The sequence below is a fragment of the Embiotoca jacksoni genome, unplaced genomic scaffold (assembly GCF_022577435.1).
Source record: "Embiotoca jacksoni isolate LCO1_2020_lvr unplaced genomic scaffold, fEmbJac1.0.p SCAF_2, whole genome shotgun sequence".
Lineage (NCBI taxonomy): Eukaryota > Metazoa > Chordata > Actinopteri > Embiotocidae > Embiotoca > Embiotoca jacksoni.
Window position 1 is genome coordinate 15591197 of NW_027185340.1, and position 22009 is coordinate 15613205.

A 22009-nucleotide genomic window follows, 5' to 3' on the forward strand; every position below is an offset into this window, starting at 1 on the left:
TGCATCGCTTTACCTATTTCCCACCACCGTCTCAAATCTGGGTTGCAATGCCTGTAAACTGAGCAAGTTAGCCCGTACGTCCTTCTCTGTCGATGCTCTGTGGACCCATGATTTCCTCCCAGTTGGATTTGCTGTGAACAACCTCTATAAGAGAGTGTGCAGGAGGCCCGGATGCCCTCCGCTGACTCTTCTGAATATAAAGGAGCAGCAGGTTCTATAATGAGGCCTTTTCTGCATGTCTGAGCCACTCAAGCTGTTTGTAAGCGGCTTTTTTTTGAACACGTGTCTGCTTTCTTGTGGTCATTACTCAAAGCACACGACCGTATGTGAGGGTCTATTGATCAGCGACTGCACTATTGTGCTATTGGATTTCAGTCAAACTGCTTTCGAATGTCACTGCAGGTTAAAAAAGACGAGATGTTTAAACACTAAATACAACTCTGCACCACTCAAATATATCGTGCTTTTCACTCTACTTTGTCCATCTTTCCCACTGTCTTTGCCTCCCTCTTTCTTCGCCTGTCTTGCTGTTCCTCGTCTCCTATTGTCTGGGATTAATTCAAATTTGCTGAGTAGCGATGAGGCAGCATCAGCTTTGTGTGTGTTTGTGTATCTTTCCGTGTGTGCGGGAGAGAGAGACAGAGGCAGAGAGAAAGGGAGAACTTGTTTGTGCACTTTGCATCTCTCCCCTGTTACCACCCACCATCATCAGTAACCCTCTCTCCGGAGTTTATCAGCATCTGTACTGCTATCAGTTGATGGGGGTTTAGGGATGGATGGATGGGCCGGGGAGAGAGGGAGAGAGGGAGACAAAATGAGCAGACAGAGTTGGAGAGAGAGAAAAAGGGGAGGGTAGAACGAAAGAGCACAAAGCCAAGTTCAGACAAACTCACTTAGAAAAATACACACACACATAGGGAGCAGGGAGAAGGTCAGGAGAGGATTAATGGCTGTGCTCTGATAGATAAACTAATCAAACAAACAAAGACTTCAGCACGCACGCACATTAAAACACAGGCAGAATGTAAAGCAGATACACACTTAAATAATCCAAACGAGACGGACACATTGAGAGATTGAAAGCAAGCAAGAAATCCATAGAGAAGAATGGCACAAAAAAGTTTTGACAAACATGCACACACACACACACTCGCGCGCGCACGCACACGCGCACACACACGCACACCCACACACAGAGCAATCTGCACTTTCATTGACTTTGAACAGAGTGTCGGCATTCCCTTCTCCAAGGGCTGGGTTCACAAGCATGGATTAAGTCCTCGACAAAAAAGTCTTTTTAGCACAATGAATGCATCCATGGAAAATGATGTGTCACTCTAGGATAGTATTTTCCAAACTCTTCCTCAAGAGAGACACATTTTAAAGACGGTTTTTATTCTGCTTTCTCTCATTGTGTGTTTTTGTGCCACCCCACACGTGAGGCCTATCCTGCTTTCTCACTTTGTCTGTTAGTTTTACATCTTGCGTGCAAACAATTATGGATTAATGAGATAATTTTACACTTGCAGTATGTATTCTAGCTTGTTTGACAGATAATGATTAACCAGGTAGCTTTGTTAGACTTAAACATTAGATATGCTAGAATGCTTTAAATCCGTGTCTTGATTTGTTTTCTCTATCATTACAACAGACAGAAAAAAACAAAAACATTTTAGTATGAATTTGACTTGATTTATGCTCCATCTTCTTGTCCAACATTATCAGCATTTCTATTTTCCAGTGTCTGTCAGATTTACTTTAATTAAGCATAACAGAACATGTATTTTAGAATAATAAGCTTCTCCCACTTATTCAACGTGGTTGTGTTTGTGTGTGCAGCCTGACCAGAACGGTGGAAATCCAGGGTGAGGACAGCCCCCTGGGAATCCATGTGGTTCCCTACTGCTCATCCCTCAGTGGACGGTGAGTTGTGTGCTCAAAAATGCATTGTCACACACACACACACACACACACACACACACACACACACACACACACACACACACACACACACACACACACACACACACACTGAGTTGCATGCACACAAAGACAACAAATGCATCTATATAAGGCCTTTAACCCCAAAAAGCAAAAAGTTTTGGTACATGTTCAAGTTATATTGCCATCATCCCGTGGTACATTTGTGAGGAATTGTGGTACCTGCAGTACAGTACATAATCATGTCGCACGCACGCACACACACACACACACACACACACACACACACACACACACACACACACACACACACACACACACACACACACACACACACACACATATGCGTGCACACATGCATACTGGGAAAATGAAGAAAAGAAAGAAAAACTCACACAGCTATGCAGGGCTTTTCTTTGGGTGTGTGACAGTCAGACGGTGGAGGGGGATTTCCTAAAGGAAAGCAGGATGACATTTTTTATGACTGTTCTCATGACTCACCTGACCCCACCAATCTCCTACTCAAATTCCCCTCTAACTCTCTGTTTGCTTCTCCCTCTCTTCCTACTTTTTTCCCCATCTCCTCCTTCCTGAACACCTCCTTTGCCATTGTCCCTTTTATCTCCTAACCTAGTTTCATCCTGGTTTTGCAGTTGAAGTCCAGTGTGTCAGTGTCATCATCTCTGCTTTGGTCAGGAAATGTCCGATGGAAATTTGTATCACTCTCATTTATTTTGAACATGTAGTTCATCACTTGCATGGCTGGGAAAGTGACTTTCTTCCACCTCCCCTCTATTTCTCAGTGTATTCTACATTTTAAATGGCTGTCTTTAAATTTGAATGCCTTTATACTTTATTTCTCTCTATATATAACATATCTCTGCTCGCCTTTATATCTTGCATCTGTGTGTTTGTCTGTAGGGTTGTCTTTGTTGTTCCATCTCTGTCTTGTTATCCCTTAGTCAACCATTGCCCACCGTGCTCCCAGGTTTTTTCTTTTAATGAATGGTAAATCATATACGTAGTGATAGAAACCTAGATAGCTGTATCTAAGTGATACATGTGATAGTCTCTGTAGGCTCCCCCATCATACACCTCGGTCCTCTGGGACATGCTAAAAGTCATTTTTAAGAAAGTGTAGTGTGTGTTTGTAGTCTACGCATTCGTACAATGTTTTAAAAACTGTGGTTACGTCCCTGAAACTCACTTTTTTCCTTGGTGGCTCTCCTGTCAGGTCTCTTGGTCTGTTTATTCGTGGAGTGGAGGAAGAGAGTCGCTCGAGAAAGGAGGGCTTGTTCCAAGAGGACGAGTGCATCGTCAGAATCAACAACACCGACCTCATGGACAAGACATTTAGCCAGTGAGTACAACACTGTTTGTCTGTGTTGGGCCTAGGAGCTCAAAACATGCATCTCAGATGCTCTGCTGCTGATCATGTAAAGCTGTCCATGCCAGAGCACCCCCCCCAAAAAAAACAAAAACAAACAAACAAACACAAAATAAACAACAACAACAAAGCAAGTAAGGTCAAGTTGAAACACACTTTTCATCGATGCATTTTTTTTTCTTTTTTGTGTGGAAACTTCTGGTATTGTGACAACCCCACTTGTAGTTTCTATTTAATACAAACAGTCAGTTTACCCAAATTACAAAAACAAAAGCACAATCTAGCACCCCAGGACGTTGTTGCACATGTTTTGATTTGTATATTTTGGAGATTTTGAACACTACCCAAAACCAATTAAAGTGAATTAGACAGCAAAACAAGTCTGTCCGCAAAAGTCCCTCCATGAGTAGTTGGATTTCATGTTTCAAACCCTGTTTTTTAGGCCAGATCGTCTCTCTTCTCTCACTCTTTTCCCTGCTGCCTTCCCTTCTGTGTGTCTTGTTTTCCTTTCCATTGTCAGAGGACTTACATCACTGTTGTACCGCCGTCACAAAGAACCAGCCGAAAAGACATCTGGCAGATGTTTAGAGAGTGTTGCTTCAGAATGAATCTATGTGTGTGTGCGTGTCTGTTGGAGCTGGCCTTTGTGTGTCCGCTTGTTCCATCTCATTCCTCAAAGGGATGATTTGTTCAAGACTTATTTGAGACCAGATGTTTCTCAGTGGAGTTTTATTACTGTCCCAAGGAAACACCTGTATAGAAGTCCATTAATGTGAGTTTGTAACTAGATTAGCAAGCATTAAAATGACAAAAGACACACCTGTAAAAAAACGATTCCTGCAGATTACAAGTACTGATGTGGATGTTGTAATGATTACAATAAAGCACCGTGTCCATATCGTCCACAAAACAGTCCTTGTCCAGCGGTCAGTGTGGTAATACGATTATATGTGAGGTATTTTATGCTGTACTGTAGGTAAATGGATTATCAACGGAGGGGTTTCCACCTATTGTTCAAAGACAGGTGTATAGTCCCGTGTGCACTCTTATACACACACACACACACACACACACACACACACACACACACACACACACACACACACACACACACACACACACCAGTTTACACACACAGGCTGGTTTTTTTACACTTACACATTCAGTTTTAAACATATCTTTATACAAGTATACAAAAGAAGACACATTTGAATAGGAATACAACTTTTCTTTAATCTTACGTTAGATACGGTATATCCAGGCCACTTCTTAACACGGACACAAACACTGCTGCCAGTATTGTTGCATCGTGGCAGGTGTAGTGTGATATGAGGCTCGATCCAGTGAAATATGTGTAAGTAGGCCGCTGAAAGTCCATTGATCTACGTGAATGCCATGTCCACACACAGACACACACGGCATTACACGCTGCCATTGTCCCGGCTTGGCAGCTGCATTGATGAAGCCCGCTCGATTAGAATATCGTTTTTAACACAAATGTGACTGCACACGTTGTTCAATAATGATATCATCTGTCCACAATGGTCCCAATACACGCACGCACGCACGCACGCACGCACAAACACACACACACACACACACACACACACACACACACACACACACACACACACACACACACACACACACACACAGAGCTTTCATATCTAGTTTCATTGTACTGTATTGTGTTCTTAATACAATGAAAATCACCAAGTGCGATTATTCTGCAAGGTGCGACACTAACACTTGCTCAGACTGCCTACTGTGTGGACCGGTTTCATTATGCAGATCCTGTCTGAAAGGAATGAAGAAGAGTTGACCACCCATCCACACACATTCACAGATACTATTCCTGCTTAGTGCATCCTTCACATATGTTGGCCCTGGGATTTATATTCAGAATAACTTTAATGGGTCCTTCACTACTCTATGAAGGCTGACAGGCATGAGGGGTAAAATTCGTTATACTCTACATGCACGAAATGGTCGTTTGTGCTCTCATTCGTCATTCTTACACATGATTGAATTGTTTGCGTCACACGGGAGTTTGGTGTTTTAAATTATGAAAGTGCTTCTCTTACCTCCACGTCTAACATACACAACATACAGTATCACGTTTGCAAATGAACCTGCAAGTAAGACTCTCATCCAGTGCTTTATAAGGAACACCCTACTAATACAGTGCATGGCCTCCTGCTGCTCTTTCTTCTCAAAAAGAGCCTCAGTTCTTGGTGTCATGGATTCCACCTGATTCTGGAAACATTCCATTGAGATTCTGGCTGATGTTGACATGATTGCATCACATCATTTCTACAGTTTAGTCAGCTGCACATTCATGCTGCGTTTCCCCTGTTTGACCACATCCCAAAAATGTTCTATTGGATTCAGATCTGGTGACTGGGGAGACCACTGAAGTCATCTGAACTTTGCAAAATCTTTACGAAACCTGTTTGAGACGACTTTAGCTTGGTGACATCGTGCAAATTAGCCGTTAGATTGTGGCCGTAAAAAATGCACATGGTCAGCAACAATATGCATCTAGACTGTTTAGCATTAAGGCATTGGGGGGGGGGGGGGGGGGGGGCCAAAATGTACCAAGAAAACATTCCCCACACGACTACACCACCAACACCACCACCAGACTGAACTGTCGGCAGGTTGTGTCTGTGGATTCATGCTGTTGGTGCCAAGTTTTGATCTTGCTATCTGCACGCCTCAGCAGAAATTTAGATTCATCAGACCAGGCCGCGTATTTCCAGCCTTCAGCTGTCCAGTTCTGGTGAGACTGAGCCCATTACAGCCTCGGATTTCTGCTCTTAGCTGACATAAGTGAAACCTGATGAGGTTTTATGCGGTTGTAGCCCAGCCACCTCAAGGTTCAATGTTTTGTGCAGCCTGAGATGCTTATCTGCCCTGGACATCTGAGTTAACATAGCTTTTCTGACAGCTCAAAGCAGTCTGGCTACTCTCCTCCGACCTCGCCCATCACCAAGACATTTCTGTCCACATAGCTTTTGCTCACTGGATGTTTTTTAGTTTTTCTCACTCATTCTGTTGTGCGTAGAAATCCCAGGAGGTCATTAGTCTCAGAAACATTCAGACCAGCCTGTCTGGCAGCAACAATCACGGTCAAAATCAATGAGATCATGTTGTTCACATACTGATGTGAACATGAACTGAAGCTCCTGACTTCATTGACTGGATTGAAAAGATTCGCTGAATGGATACTTGCATTAATAAACAGGTGTTCCTTATAAAGTGCCAGTACATTTACATTAATCCAAATTCACAGTCAAACTGACTGTTTGAAATGGAAACTTCACCGTGACCTCATTTTAAAGCCATGAATATCACTTATATTAATGTGCAATTTTAAAGTATTATTACTCCATATTTCATCCATTAAAATATGTTGATATTTCACACATGACTTTCTAAACATCGTCTCCAGTTACAAATAGTTACAATCATTATTCATGTAATAATAATCTAGGCAGGAAACAATAGGCGTGTAATCCAATATAATTTAAATAAACTGGATTTGCTCTGTCGATTATTGGAGGTGAATAATGGTGTCTACCAATCACTCCTGACACAATGGTCCCTCTAACTAACTTAGCGTGATCTGATATGAACTAATTCCTACACCAAATTATCTTTTTTTACAGAGCATGAGATTATAATGGCCTTCTGTAGAGGTGTCACAGTTCTGTGTGTTCTTTCCCGTCTCGTCTTGAGTTCAGGGGAAATTAAAACGGCCACCAGAAATATCCACTGACTATCAATAAATAGAAACAGATAGAATGGTGTACAGTATAATTCAGTTTAAATAAATCTACATTTAACAAATAACCGCGACATACATCTCAGTCTTACACATTTGTTTCATAAACATAAATTCCTTTGTATTTTTGTTGATTCATACGGGTTTAACTGTGGACAACTCGTTTGCGGTCACATTTTAAGACATCACCTTAGGGTTAAAAAAAAGCAATTGTTTTCAGTGATACTCGTCAGTCTTGGAAATGACAGTTGCTTAAAATCAGTTCAGTATAAGATAAATGAACCGAAGATATGCCACTGTGTTACACTTTTTCAAAATCAGCTATCGAATTTCAACCATATATCCTTTTATTTTTCTCATTGAGTTATATATCCATTTATAATTTGTTTTTTTTTATGTCAGAGATTGATTACTACACTGTATGTAGGTGTGATTAATGACATGATTAGTTTTAATGGTAAATGTGTGCCTGCATGTAGTACACAATATGTATAAAATAACTCTATACTTTTTGAACTTAACCTTTTCTCTATTTTTTCTTTCTCTGCATCAATTACTCACCTTTCTTTGCCTCTCTTCCTCTTCATCCCTCTTCCTCTTGTCTCTCTAGAGCCCAGGACGTGTTTCGTCATGCAATGCGTTCCCCGGTCGTCCGTTTGGAAGTCGTGCCCTCCTCCAACAGAGAACGCTATGAGAAGAGTCTGATTGGTCAGCTGTTTGGCAACAGCACCGGTCCCAACAACAGCCCACGAATCACCAAAACCAAAGAGCCACCTCCACCTGTCAAAGCCAAACCTGTGTTTAAGCCCTCCGAGAATCCAACCACACGACTGGCAGAGGACACTGCCACTCATGAAGCCGCTGTCAGTGTAAGTTGGTCCGCTCCACGTCTAAAGCTCGCTTTGGACTCGGAGACATCTTGACTTTTATGAACTTTTTAAAACAGTTTTTCTTATTTCACTTGCATACAGTATAAAGTGGGGGTGAAGGAACTATAAGTCAATGTTTTAATGACAACATGGATCTAAAAAATATGTTCCTATAAATACACTTAAAACACAATATATCCGCCGCTGTATTGGCTTTTGCAGCCAATATATTTCCCATGGCCTTTACCTTAAGTGTTTCCAAACTCTGCACAAACTGATTTTAATTGTGTGTTTGTTTTATGACTTCAGAATAATTGAGTTTACGCTCAGTTTATAGAAACAAGCTCAATCTCACATTTTCTTTGCTGGTTCCCACCTTTTTCATGAAGCAATCAAGGTTCATAAAACACAAACACATGTAACTGCGTTGTCAACATAACCATGGTGACATGGCTGACATTCCAAAAACAGCTGGCATGGAGGCAACAGTTACTTAGCAACTGCTGATTATCTTATTTTAATAGAAATATGTTTTTCTGTCACTGTAATGCAGATATGTTTCATATGTTTAATTTTTCAGGGCTACACATATTTGTCTTTGTGGTTGTTGTACACATATAAATACATGACTTCCAAGATGTGGTACACATCATGGACTTTATGTGGTGCTTTATTTTCATTTTTTTTTTTTTTTAAAGTGTGTGATTAGTTGGTTAGTTCAGTTTTTCAATTGGTTTTGATGTTATCTTAAATCTCCACACATGTGTAATATACTTGTTAATTTGTTTTCACAAACACTTAAAATAATAAATATCACTTCAATTGTTTGTATGTCATATCACCAAAAGAGCTCAGCGAGTAATTCGAGGGTTTATGGAGTGATACATGCAGAATATAAGAAATCAGTGCAATTCACATATGTAAATGTGGCATTTAAATACAAACATTTCTGTTGATATCTTTTCTTCTACTTTTTGATGCATTATAGTTCTGTACAAATGACTTGAATACTGTATGTTCTCCAAATAGACCACCAAGGGGAGGAGTGAAAGCCCCCTCCTGATGAAAAGCCCCGCCCTCAGCAGTTTGGTGTCCATTAAGAGAGGGGGACGAAGACTGAGGATCGACTTAAAGAAAGGTGGGCAACAGAACGGAGGCTGACTCAGACTGCACAGACTCAAGCTTCTTTCTAGAGTGCGCTCAGATCAGCATTTGTCTGTTAAGGTTAAATATTCACACTTACACCTCATTCACACTTGATCTTTTAATGCAGTTTCGCATTTTTCTTATTACTTTTTATTTGAATTAAGTATATTTTAAGTTCACCTATCTTCATGTGTTTATTTGTGAAAATAGTGACCATTCAGATTGCCCACAGGATGGCAAAAAATACCCTGCCCTTAATGATCATACAGAAAATGGTCATGGCGTTTGTTCTTTGTCAGTTTTATATATTCAGGTAAAAACAAAAAAAAGTTTGTTTCTTCCTTATTCTTCCATTATCTGAATGTGCATTATTAACCCTCTGTGTTTCTTAATGTTTACAAATGGCCTGCGTTATTTCTCCTGCTGTTTGCCCAGAGTTGTGCTTTTTTCTGTCAAGCTTCCTCTGTATTCTCCAGCTGAGCCTCCTTCCTCTAACCCTTCCTCTCTTCATCTTCCTGATTCCCTCTCTTCAGGGTCTATTAGGTCTTTATTGATCTGTTCATTTCTGCTGATATGAATTCATACTGGACCAAACTGCTGACTTGGCTCTACTAAAGAGACCGGACTTAATGAGGTCTATAAAACACACAACCAGCCCCTCCGTCTGCGTCTGGCCACTTTTGTACACGCATGTGTGTCTATGAGAGCCCTCGTGCATGTTTGTGTGCATGTGTGCGCGTGTTTCTCACTGATTACTGCTTTAATCTTCATCACCTTCCTTTCCAGTACATTCCCCCTCTGTTTCCACCATGTGACTCTCGTTCCTCTTTTACCCTTTCCTTGTCTCGGCCTCATTTTCTTTTCCTGCTCTCTGCCCCACACCTGAACCCATTTTGAAAAACCTTCACACCTGCAGATACTGTAGCCACAGCTACAGCTAAAGGGTTTAAAAAGTGACACACACTCACAATCTCCTCAGGCTAAAAATTCTTACACTTATAGTATGTTGTCAGGAGCTGAGTCAACAACACTGTGTTGAAGTACTCAAGAATAGTTTAAGGGGAGTGTGTGTGTGTGTGTGTGTGTGTGTGTGTGCGCGTGTGTGGGAGGATGGATGGATATACGGTTTTTTTTTACACTCAAAGCCCGCGGTAAACAAATATAGAGGCAGGAAGTAAACAGCTATACAAGATATTTGTGTCTAGGTTTTTGCTTGTAATTCAGCTCTCTAGTCACACTTCTTTTTTTTGTGTGTGTATTTCTGTGTGTGTGTGCTTAGGTTCAGAGGGTCTTGGGTTTACTGTTGTAACCAGAGATTCTTCAGTCCACGGTCCCGGTCCTATTCTGGTCAAAAACATTCTCCCACGTGGAGCTGCTGTCAAAGACGGACGCCTGCAGTCTGGAGACCGCATACTGGAGGTACAGGACAGCTGTCTGTTATTAGAATCATTTCAAATCAAACCCAGCTGTTCTGAAGGTTAACTGTATAGGAAAGATGAAATAATTACATTTGATAATGATGGTGTTTTGACTTGATTTTGTGTGTGTAGGTAAATGGTGTGGATATCACGGGTGTGGGCCAAGAAGAGTTGGTGTCGATGCTACGCAGCACCCGGCAGGGGGAGAGTGTTTGTCTTGTGATCCTACGGCAGGAAGACATGTTCCTGCCCAGAGAGATGGTAAGAACTTAGTCACAAGAGTTTAAATTTTTTGTTTTTTTTGGAGGCTCGGCGCCTGGTTATCTTATTCATTTGCTTTATTTTCAAATTTCAACTCTAATTTTGAAGTTTTTGGTCCAATCATCAGACTTGCCTAGATGATGCGCAGCTCAGCAACTTCTTTTTGTAGACATTTACACTTTTCTGAATGACATAAAGGATGGTACACTTCCCTGTCCAATGATATTCTCTTTTTTTAACTTGACAAAGCAATCTTGTAATTAGAGTGTTCTGAACAATGCCATTGTGATTGAATCAAACGAGCCCATTGTGAAGCTTTATACTATAAAAAATTATGTTTTGTGCCAGTCTTCGCCTTCCGCGCCGTTAATGCTGATTTTCACTTCTGTTTTTATTAATAAACACCTCTTTAATTCACCCTTGTTCTATTTTTCCGTACTTACTTTGCATGATCGACTATTGTGCATGCGTGGATGATTATTATAACTATCGTTTTATCGTTCGTTTTTTCTAAACTGTTCATTATTTCCTCAGTTTCTTTGGATGATTTCTCTTCAACGTAATGACTAATTTACTTTCATAATTGCTTCTTTTCATGTGCTCCTTTATTAATTGTGTTGTACACCCATATCTCTTAAGCCATTCTTTGTTCTCGAAGGTAATTTTTCATCATGTCTACCATGTCTATTATCTCAATTGGTAATAACTGTCACTTTTCTCTACAACCTTTAGGTGTCACTTGTTTCGCTGCACACACATCCAAGCTAGTACAAATAAGAGGTTTTTAATTCTTTAAATATTTTAAGCCATTTTTTATTTTGCGTACTTTGCTTTTGTCTCCACTCCACCCATCATTCACGTTCGGGTCTTTTTCCCATCTCTCACTCTATCTTAATCTCCTTTGATGCTGCTTTTTGTGGGCCTTTTCCCTCTGTGTCTCTTTCCGCTCCTATCGACTGATGTTTCCTCAACGCTTGCCAAGAAGTTCCATGTCCAGACATGTGCATGCGACCCTGAGCCCCATAGGAAACTCTGCTTCTGCAGACAGGAACATGGGCAATGTGTTAAAGTGTGTTGTGTGTTCAAGATCATTTTTGAGTGTTTTATCTAGACCAGACTTTGACCATGTACGCATGTCTGAACTCTGTGGCAGTCTCCTTTGTGAGGGACTTGTGTTGCTGAATAACTGCACTTGTCATCATGTGTCCACTCAAAATCTCTTCACCACCTCAGTTCTCCCAATAACACCGTAAATAGTAAATGGCCTGCACTTACATAGCGCCTTTTTACCTTAGTAGTCTTCAAAGCGCTTTGCGATTTTTGCCTCCTATTCACACGCAATCACACACCAATGGCAACAGAGCTGTCTTGCGAGGTGCTCATCTGCCATTGGGAGCAATTTGAGGTTCAGTGTCTTGTCCAAGGACAGTTTGGCATGTAGACTTGGGAGTGAACCGCCAACCCCGCGATAAGTCGCTCGCTCTAGTGTCTGAGCCGCAGCCGCCTCCCTGCTGTTTCACTGCAAGCTATGCCAGAAAGCATCCTTGGTAGCCAATTCAAGACAGAGAGAATCACACTGTTGTATAGCTCCCACACTGATTGTTGATGTAAACAGTCTATCTTTTAAAAACAGTCTATCATTCAACTGAAGTAACCAAAGTGTTTTCAGAGCACGTTTAACCTTGTGTTGTGCTTCATTTTGTCCAGACTGAAGAAAACAAATCTCTCTACTATACTAGTAATGGACATGATGAACTACCAAAGTCCAATGAGTAGAAAACAAGCACAGGAGAACGCAGTGTGAACTGCCTTTGAGTCGCTGATTGATCTGATTGTGCTGACATGCATATATGTTGCCGTGGTTACCAAATAATTTGCATATAGCCAGTTATATCACTTGTGCAGATTAAGTAATCATGTTATAACATGTCTTTCTGGACAGTTTACAATCAAAAGATGGAAATATTAATTGGCCAGTTTATGGAATTAATTTAAAATTCAATTTTTGTCCATAGTTGTTTTGTCCAACTACAATATTTTAACTTTGAGCCTCTCCCCATTCAATTGAACCACATTGATACTAAACACAAAACATCACTCAGCTGGTCAGGAAACTCAGAAAATCCCCATTGGTCTGACACATGCTCAGTTATAAAATAAATATGAGTAATGTCCTTCTGCATTAAAAACTACGCACCACAATGTCTCCCATAGGTAAAGTATTGTTCTCTCTGTCTATTTGTAGGACTGCTTAAACCACCCTGGGATTCAAGGGCACTGCTGGTGTTTGTGTGTCACTGCATGTGTTGATGGATATGTGCGCAGTGTGTGTGGGTTTGTGAGCACTAAAGTGTATTTTGTGTGGTTATTGAATGATCTGTTTGTTTGAATGCTCAGTGCTTAGATCAGCCTCAAAGGCAGATTCCTTTTGTTCAAAAAAAAAAAAGAGAAACATTTGAAATTGATAGTATCAGCCTTTAGTTCTTTTGATTATTTAAGATATGCAGGTACTGTAGCAGTAACACACTTATCAACAAAACAGAACTATTGCCTTAATGGAAAGTTAATTCATGAAAACATCATAAAGCATCATCATCAAGATTGCATCTCAAATACCCATTGCATTTACTGACGGGTCTGAAAAGTGCCCTAAAGTGCAGTACCACCGATGGCCAGTAGGAGTTTGCTCAAAAAAGTTTCGTGCTCCATAGACTCTCATTTAACTTCTCTCATGAAATAAAAAGTCAATTAAATCTTTTTACAAGTCAATATGGTTTCATTCTCTGAAGTTGCTCCTTCTGATCAGTTTTCTGGTGACCCTTCCTAAAATAGTACCATAACTATCAAGAGATCAAGCGTCAATCACTGGTACATTTGAGGGCGTGGTGCAGTCAGGTTTCTGCTCTAGGTGGGCGGGGCGTAGTATCCTAAGTTTCCTAATCAGATAGTGTCACATGCACTGCTCGCTCCTCTCCTCCCCAGCTCGTCCAAACATATTCAGCTCTGGAATCCCCAAAAAAAGATGGCGACGACCAAAGTCGAGCCTTCCGACTGGCAGTTCAAAAAAAACAATTGGTGACGTCACGGTTAGTTGCTGCTTGATTGCTACAACTGTTTGTCTCCTGTCTTTTAGCTCTACCACCACCACTATCATTGTTGGAACTACATTTTGAAACAAGCGCTTGACTTCAATGTCATCTTACTTTGCCACGCCCACCGTTTGCTGATCGGTCCTCCCTTCAGAGTAACTCAGCGAATCGTCATGCTAGCAATAATCACAGCAAAGACTGAAGCTGTGAGCAACAGGAGGGTGGAGCCAGACTCGAGCGGAGTTGGAGGCGAAAGTAGCAAAAAGAGGTCCGAAACTCATCGGCAGAAAAGAAACTGAAAGCTTATTAAAAAATGTAATCAGTTTATTATTAAAACTGAGTCAAAATTGTTAAAAACTAATTTAAAGAAATGCATCAGAGCATGAGAACATCAATAACTTTTGTAACAAAGAATGGCAACTTACCAGCAGCCATGTTTACAAGATGTGCTCTTCTGTTTCGAAGCATTGATTGGCTTTTAATGTTTTTTTGGTGTCACATTGAAGAAATGAATTTCACACCACGTTTGTATTTTAACACCTCAAAATCAAACGTAAGCCTAATAGTATTATCACACCTCGGCAACATGTTTTCTAGGCTTTGCTGGATTGTTGTTTCATACAAACAGTTTTCATACGAACTTCCACTTAACTTTCACAGTTTTGTTCGACGTGTCCCTAATGAGGAGGACGGCCATGAGCAGACTCAGCCTCAGATTTGGTGCCGGTCCACATCGCAGCTTTGGAGTTCTATTTCTGCGACTTTGCCTCAATTGCATATGTTTTGTTTTGAAATGTCTGTGACAGGTTTAACTTTTTGATGGCTTTGGTCTGTTTCAAATAATTAAAATGAGCAATATAAAGGTTTAAAATTATAATTTTGAAACCAGAATGCTTATATGCTTATCAAGAGATTTCACTTATGTCTGATGGCTCCTGACTGCTTGTCATAAACAAAACCTACTTTTTCCCATTCATAATTTATAGTGTATTTGTGAAGTCTGTCTTTTGATCACTGTTTACCAAGGACAACACTTAACACCTACATCTCCCATCATTTGGTAATAATATTAAAGATGTTTATTAGCTGCTAATGAACGACTTTGTACCATCTCCAAAAGCAGAAGTTTGATACGGATGGTGAACAGCATTTATTGTTGTTTGATACAGTCCCGACAATTTTTGAAAGATTGAAATGTCTCTTTTATGGTTTATGGCAGTTTGTTTTTGCTTACGGAGAGGAAACACAAGAAGGATGATGATGAAATGATGGAAGGATCTTGTCTATCTCCTCCTCCCCCTCTTCCGTTGTCTCATTTTAGCCCACCATCTGGTGTTGTCTGCTTATGTGTGTGCTCGCTGTTGAACAAAGACATTACACCACCTCTACACACACATACTCTTACTCAAAGTCACTTTTCTGTGACATACAATCATATTCATACACATTCCACAATGTAGCAAAGATGTATCCTGCTGTGTTGGCTCTCTTAAAGGCATTTTGTGTGCGCACACACACACTCACACACACACTCACACACACACTCACACATACACACACACACACACACGCAACATAAAACAACATTTTTTTTCACTAATTTTCTTCGCACACGAACAAGCATACGCCTGCTGTGTTGGCGAGTGTCTTGAAACTAATGTTTGAGACAAAGATGCTCTTTTCTACTTCCAGACATTTCACACCTCCTTTTCTCCCCCTTCCTCCCATCCTTTTGTTCTTCCATACAGTTTATTTTTTCTTGCGTGTCACCGAAAACTTCCTTGTTTACCATTTCTTATATGCCAGTCTGCTAAGGGGCTCTAAAAACTTTTCAGTCAGAATAAATTAGCCCAAACTGACTTTTACAACCTAATTATGAGTTCTGACAAATTATTTTCGAGAAGTAAAGTTGATGTTTAAGCACACATGTTTTAAGACATATCAGTGTGTGCGTTTTAAATAATAATTTGTCTGATGTGGCTTTTCCACCAAAATGTTCATTAAACTACTTATAGATTCTCAGAGGCACACTCACTTGTTCTCTTCTATCAATAGAACCTATAATCTCTGAATATGCCATTTTTTTCTGACTTTTAACTGCTGGAAACTTCAATGAAAAGTCTTTTCTTTATTGGTTGCACACTTATTACCACTCACTCAAGTTGCATACTGAACTACAACTGGCTTCCCAACCAGTTGTGATGTCCTAAAAGTATACTCGTATTAAATTAAACATTAAACTAAGATTCAAGGTATAGAGAAACTTTTCCATTTCAACACATTCTTTTTAAAAGAGCTTTCAAGTGTAAGTCAGTCAGCATAGCAATGATCAAACATCCAAGTAAAGTGATGTCTTTTTTAGTGAAGTGCGATTCCTAGTGAAAAAAAACTTGACTTGTGAATTGGTAAATACTGGAATAGATGGAAGCAGAATCAGGTGTAATGCGATTTAAATTCATTTAGCTCGCCTTAAACACAAAAGCATTAAAACAACAACAACAAAAAAATGTCACAGCCACATTGTAGAGAATAAAAATTTAAACCATTCACAAACACACTTTGGCTCCTAATATGCAAAACTGAATGAAAGCTTTGAATGTGATTCCATCAGGCTTTTTGTGTACTTTGCTTTTGGCATCCACTATCTGTTAAGCTGCGAGATGATCTTCTGCCTGTCCTTTTCCTGTTGTTTTTTTTTGTGCCAGATGCTCCTGACACACACACACACACACACACACACACACACACACACACACACACACACACACACACACACTGACATTATCAAATTAGTAAACAGTTAGCAGCTGGTGACAGGGCACATTCAAAACAAAACAAAACAACTTTATTGAACAGTTTCTTCATTCAGATAATCCCCCATCCATCACCACTGCAGCCACTGTGTGCGTCGGCGCTCGCCTTTGCAGTCTGTTGTCTTTCTGTGTGTGTGTGTGTGTGTGTGTGCGCGCGCGCTTGCGCATGTTACATCTCACTCATATCGTCACCAATGTGACCTCACAGAGTCACTACAGTAGATCTCCCATCTGTTACACCCTCAGAGACCTGTGTACACGCGCACACACACGCGCACACACACACACACACACACACACACACACACACACACACACACACACACACACACACACACACAAACTCCTTGGCAGCTTGGTGTCTCTGCAGGAGCTTCCATCATCCCAGTGGAGAGCAGCTGAGAAGGGTATCGCGTCTCTCTTCTCTCCCTCTCCGACTCTCTGTTTCACATCTCTGCGGTTTATTGGAGGGTTATCAGCGCCTTCATCATCCTGTCATCTGACGCCAGCGCTGTGTCTTACAGCCCTCCGCACACGAGTGTCTCACATGCTCATACATGTCAGTTGTAGGTAGAAGCAACTGGGGATCAACAGGGGTATTGTAAGACGGTGCTTCCACTCTGGTCAACAAAACCAGGCACAGTGATGCTGCGGTTGGTCCCGTCGCATCAATGAAGGGGCTTAGAAACCAACCTGCTGGTAGGCGAGGACATTTCTAGGTTGAGTTTGCTCAATTTCCCTGTGTGTTTATTAACAGTGTTCCAATTCAAAGTTGTGACTCTATGTGTGCATGTGAGCATGACTGGTTGTCTGTCTCTCTGATTGACTAGTGCCTTTTTACCTATATCAACTGGGATCAGCCTGGACGATCTTGTAAGAAGGATACACGAGTATTGCTAATGGACTTTGAAGTTGGCTTGCTTAGCTTAGCACGGGATACAGGAAGTTGCAGCTTTCTGTTGACCAATGGTGTAACTTCATCTCTCAGTCAGTAAAAGACCATCATAGGACCGGCCTGCTGTTGTGGTCCAGCCAAAAAGCTTTCCATCATTGAATTAATGGGAGGCTTTTGTTTTTGCCAGGAAAGGCTGTCTTTGCCTACAAGTAATAAAAGGTCGTTTTTAACAAGATATTTTTACATTGCGCTCATGTTCAATAATCTCAGGTGTCTCCTATTTGGCTGATGTGTTATGTTTTTAACACAAGATAATTGTAGGTTGCTATTTTAACTTGTAAACTGTGTTCGGAAATGATTTTTCCAGCTCGCACATATCAATTTATAGTGGCAAATGTGAGTGAAATACTGTAGACACCTACATCTCGAGGAGGAGCAGCGAAATAGATTGTTTAGAGTCGCAACATTTATAAAGTTGAGGGTGTAGAGTCAAGAAATCAGGCTGTTGGTAAACAGTATCACACTTCAATATTTCATGACAATTTGTATACTGTCTTGTTTTGGAGGTCTGTTTTGAGACGGTACCCGCTTGCTCCTCCTGCTCTCTGCCGCTTAAACCGATGCCCCTTCGAACATTTGTGCTTTTGCTCCCACCAATCCATTGTTACCACACCCATTCTCCAGGTAGTCACATTTGATCAAATAATTAAAGTCCGTCCTGACATTCGATGTAACAGATTCTCTTTATTGTAGAAGACAACAGCTCTGATTTTACAAACTGTTGCCAAGAAGAAATTCTGTGTTCAAATGGCAATCTCCAGCAAATGAACAGAAGGCTGCCCAGCCAGCACCATGGGCCCATACTACGATGTGATGACCCATGGCCGCTTGTAACCTTGGGAAACCAACCCTCCACCATACAATACTGTGGTTTCCCTAGATCTGCAGGCTGTCTTACTCTGCATGTACAGACCTTTAAGATACAACTCCTGGGGAGAGTGCACACTGACAGCATTAGCGCTGTGCTCGTTGAACTACAAAGCACCGCAGAGATCGATACGTCTGAATACACAATACTGTTCCTATATCCCTTATACATCTCCCCCCACAGACATTTTATCGATTTATTCTCTATGGTAAATGTGTCATGGAAGTCTAGCATTTCCTTTGCTCAAACAAAGATTTCCATTCCCGAAACACAGATGCTGGTCACCCTCTTCCCCACAGACACGTTAACCCCCACAACTTCCTATTTATTTATTTGTTGTCTCTTTATCATCTTTCTGTCTCGGTAGGGTTGTAGATGCTCCTTAGTCGCACTAAGATTGTGGACAATGGGTCTCTGACTACTGCTTTCACTCCAACCATTAGAGGAGAATAGGGTGTTGGGGATTGGACAACAGGGGCCCATCCTGAGTGGTTACTGATGGGACAGTCATTTCCATAAGTCAGAAGCATAGCCCATAATGTCAGGTTTGGTCCCTGGGAGTACTTACCTCAGCCGTGTGTGTGTGTGTGTGTGTGTGTGTGTGTGTGTGTGTGTGTGTGTGCGTGCGTGCGTGCGTGCGTGCGTGCGTGTGTGCATGTAAGATCACACATGCCAAAACACAGCGGCTACTGTTGGCTACTATTGTTTGGCCTTGTAAAATGGATCCTTGGGCAGTCATTCCCACAGCATGGGGCTTTCTACACCCCAAACACACACACACACACACACACACACACACACACACACACACACACACACACACACACACACACACACACACACACACACCCGCCCGCCCGCCCGCCCGCCCAGAAACTCAGCATGGCTGGGTGGAAGGGCATCTGCAAACTACTCTCATTAAAAGACCATGTTGCTTGAAAGCAGGTGTCCTCACACAAAAAAAGAGAGGAAGAGTAGAATGTAATATTCGTCACAAAACTAATAACTTAAATTATGATGCTTATCTCTTGTTATCTGATATATATTTTTTTAAATCCATTTCTCTCTCCCTGGCTCACAGTTTATCTGTCCTTTATAGGTGATGTAGTTGACTGTTCTCGCTCATTTCCATGTAATGTGTCTTTCCATCATTCTCTCCTGCTCTCATGTTTTTCTGGCTCCGTTTAATAAAACACACACACACACACACACACACACACACACACACACACACACACACACACACACACACACACACACACACACACACACACACACACACACCAACACACACACACCAACTAAGCTGTCTTTTTAATGGCGTTGTCCTCTCGTTGATCCATCATCGTGGCAACCCATTTAAATGTTAAACGACCAGCATGAGGAGGTTCATCTGTGCTAACAGCTTTTTCTGTGACCGAATGGATTTGATCAAGTTTATGTAGCAAAGACTCAAAGACCTTTTTGTTGCTACAAACACACACATAGAAGCACACCACTGTTTATTAATTTAGTATTACACACAGATATAACCGCATACAAAAGCAATGAACATGTAATAGAAGAAATTATCAATTGTTTTTTTTTATTCACCTTTATCTACTTCTGTATGTTTAAAGCAATTTCAGGTAATGCAAAAGAAAGGGCTTTTTTTTTTTTTTAAATTAGTTTTGTCTTTTAGTTGAACTGCTAGATAGAAGGAGGTTCTTTGTTTATCCACGTGGTTGTAAAAACCTACAGAACAATCAGGTTTGACATCAAGTCATGATTATTTTACTTTCTTCTCCGGCCGTTTGTTCATGTTGTAAATTATCGATGCTCCGAGGCTGTTTATCCATTGTTTCACAGAGAAATCAAATTCATCACCCATTAGAAAAAAAACAAAACATTTTTTTTACATACATTTGCATATTTCTGTCAGATTCCATAAAACATCTCCCAGCGCTGTGGGTGGTCCTGACCCCCAAGCTGAGAACTGCTGGTTCACAATTTTCTGCAGTGCAACAATACCCGTCCTCGGCTCTAAATTCATTCTGGCATTAGCTCTGTCCCGTGCTGCGTGTAAGAAAAGAAATCATAAATAACAAAGAAAAGAAGTTGGATCAGATGAATAAAAAATGTAGAGGTAGCAGAAAAAAAAAAAAAAAGTTGCCAAATCATGAATATTACTTCGGACAGAATTTTAGAGGCTAATACATTCACAATGTAATTATGCACAGAAAGTAGCTAACATTTTCTCTTCTGGGTGTTTTGAAGTTCTTTCCAAGGTCGGGGAGCTTCCTATCAGGTCTGGACAGTCAGTCTGATGGGGGGGAGTTTTTCCAGCAGGGAAAACAGTTTTCTGCAGAGTAGAGGACTTTGTGTCGGCTTAACGCTGTTAAACCTACAATCCACACAGACAAACAGTGTCTAAACCTGACACTGCTGACCCATGCAAACAAATGCGCGCGCACAGACACACACTCACATTAACAGACTGAATTCATCCAAGTGCATACACATACACACAGGCATGAACTTTCTACCACAAATATGTATTATTAATGGTCGTGTATACACACAGCGATGTATATGAAGATATAGACGGCCGTGGAATGACACAGAAATGCAACCACTGAAATTGAAATGCAAAAATCAAGATACACTGCTTTATTCATCATAAACACACCTGCATCCTATGTAGTTTCGTTTATTATGATCAGAATGGACTTCACTAAAATTCCACTGTTTTTGCAATACTTGGATGAAGTAAGAATGAATAATATCTGAATTTGTTCGTATACGTTTTTGTCTTGATATGAGAAAAGTCAGTTATTTTCTCGCGATTCACTTGAAACTGTCGCTGCCTTCAAACAGTGTTGTGTTTACTGTGTTCACAAGAGGAGTCAATGTGAACACTCCCTGTTGTGGTATTAACGACCTCTGAATTGTCTTAAGTAAACAGTCATAAAGAGTTTTTCTTCTAAATTTAATAATTTGTCGGTAGAAAATCCTTAAGTTACCAACAGCCACATCTTCCCCCTCCCTCCCTCCCTCCCTCATTATGCTTTTGCATTTCCTGCATTACGTGACCTCCCTGTGAGCTTGATAAAATCGTTAGCCTCTGTTGCTTCTCAACGCTGACAACAACGTTAAAAATAACTAATGGGCTCTTTAGCGATAATTAATGACCACAAACTGTAAAAACTGCGTAAAAACAACAACAAAGTAAATCAACCTTTCTTGGAAAGAAGCAAATAATGTTAAGGCCTCCATGTAGCTGTTTTGAGTGATTGAACCACATGAATGCCGAGCATACGTGTACAGGACTTCCCATGAGCGTATGACAACAAATCCTTACCAAGGTTGTTTTTTTTTTTAAATAATATTTTAGATAACACTTCTCATGTAAAGTTTGCTCGTGTCGGCTTTTATTATTGATCAACTGACATTTTTTTTTCAATTTTTTTTTTTTTTACTTCATCTACGGTTAAGA

At 40.7% G+C, this 22009-nt stretch overlaps 1 protein-coding gene across 1 annotated transcript in view; it reads left to right on the top strand.

Moving 5' to 3' along the window:
• The window catches only part of pard3bb (par-3 family cell polarity regulator beta b), a 198047-nt gene that overhangs the window by 58577 nt on the left and 117461 nt on the right, over positions 1-22009 (top strand). The window contains exons 6-11 of the mRNA XM_069154755.1: positions 1840-1923; positions 3176-3301; positions 7726-7984; positions 9014-9122; positions 10410-10549; positions 10681-10809. Coding sequence (XP_069010856.1) covers positions 1840-1923; positions 3176-3301; positions 7726-7984; positions 9014-9122; positions 10410-10549; positions 10681-10809 — 847 coding nt within the window. The remainder of the gene's footprint in view (positions 1-1839; positions 1924-3175; positions 3302-7725; positions 7985-9013; positions 9123-10409; positions 10550-10680; positions 10810-22009) is intronic.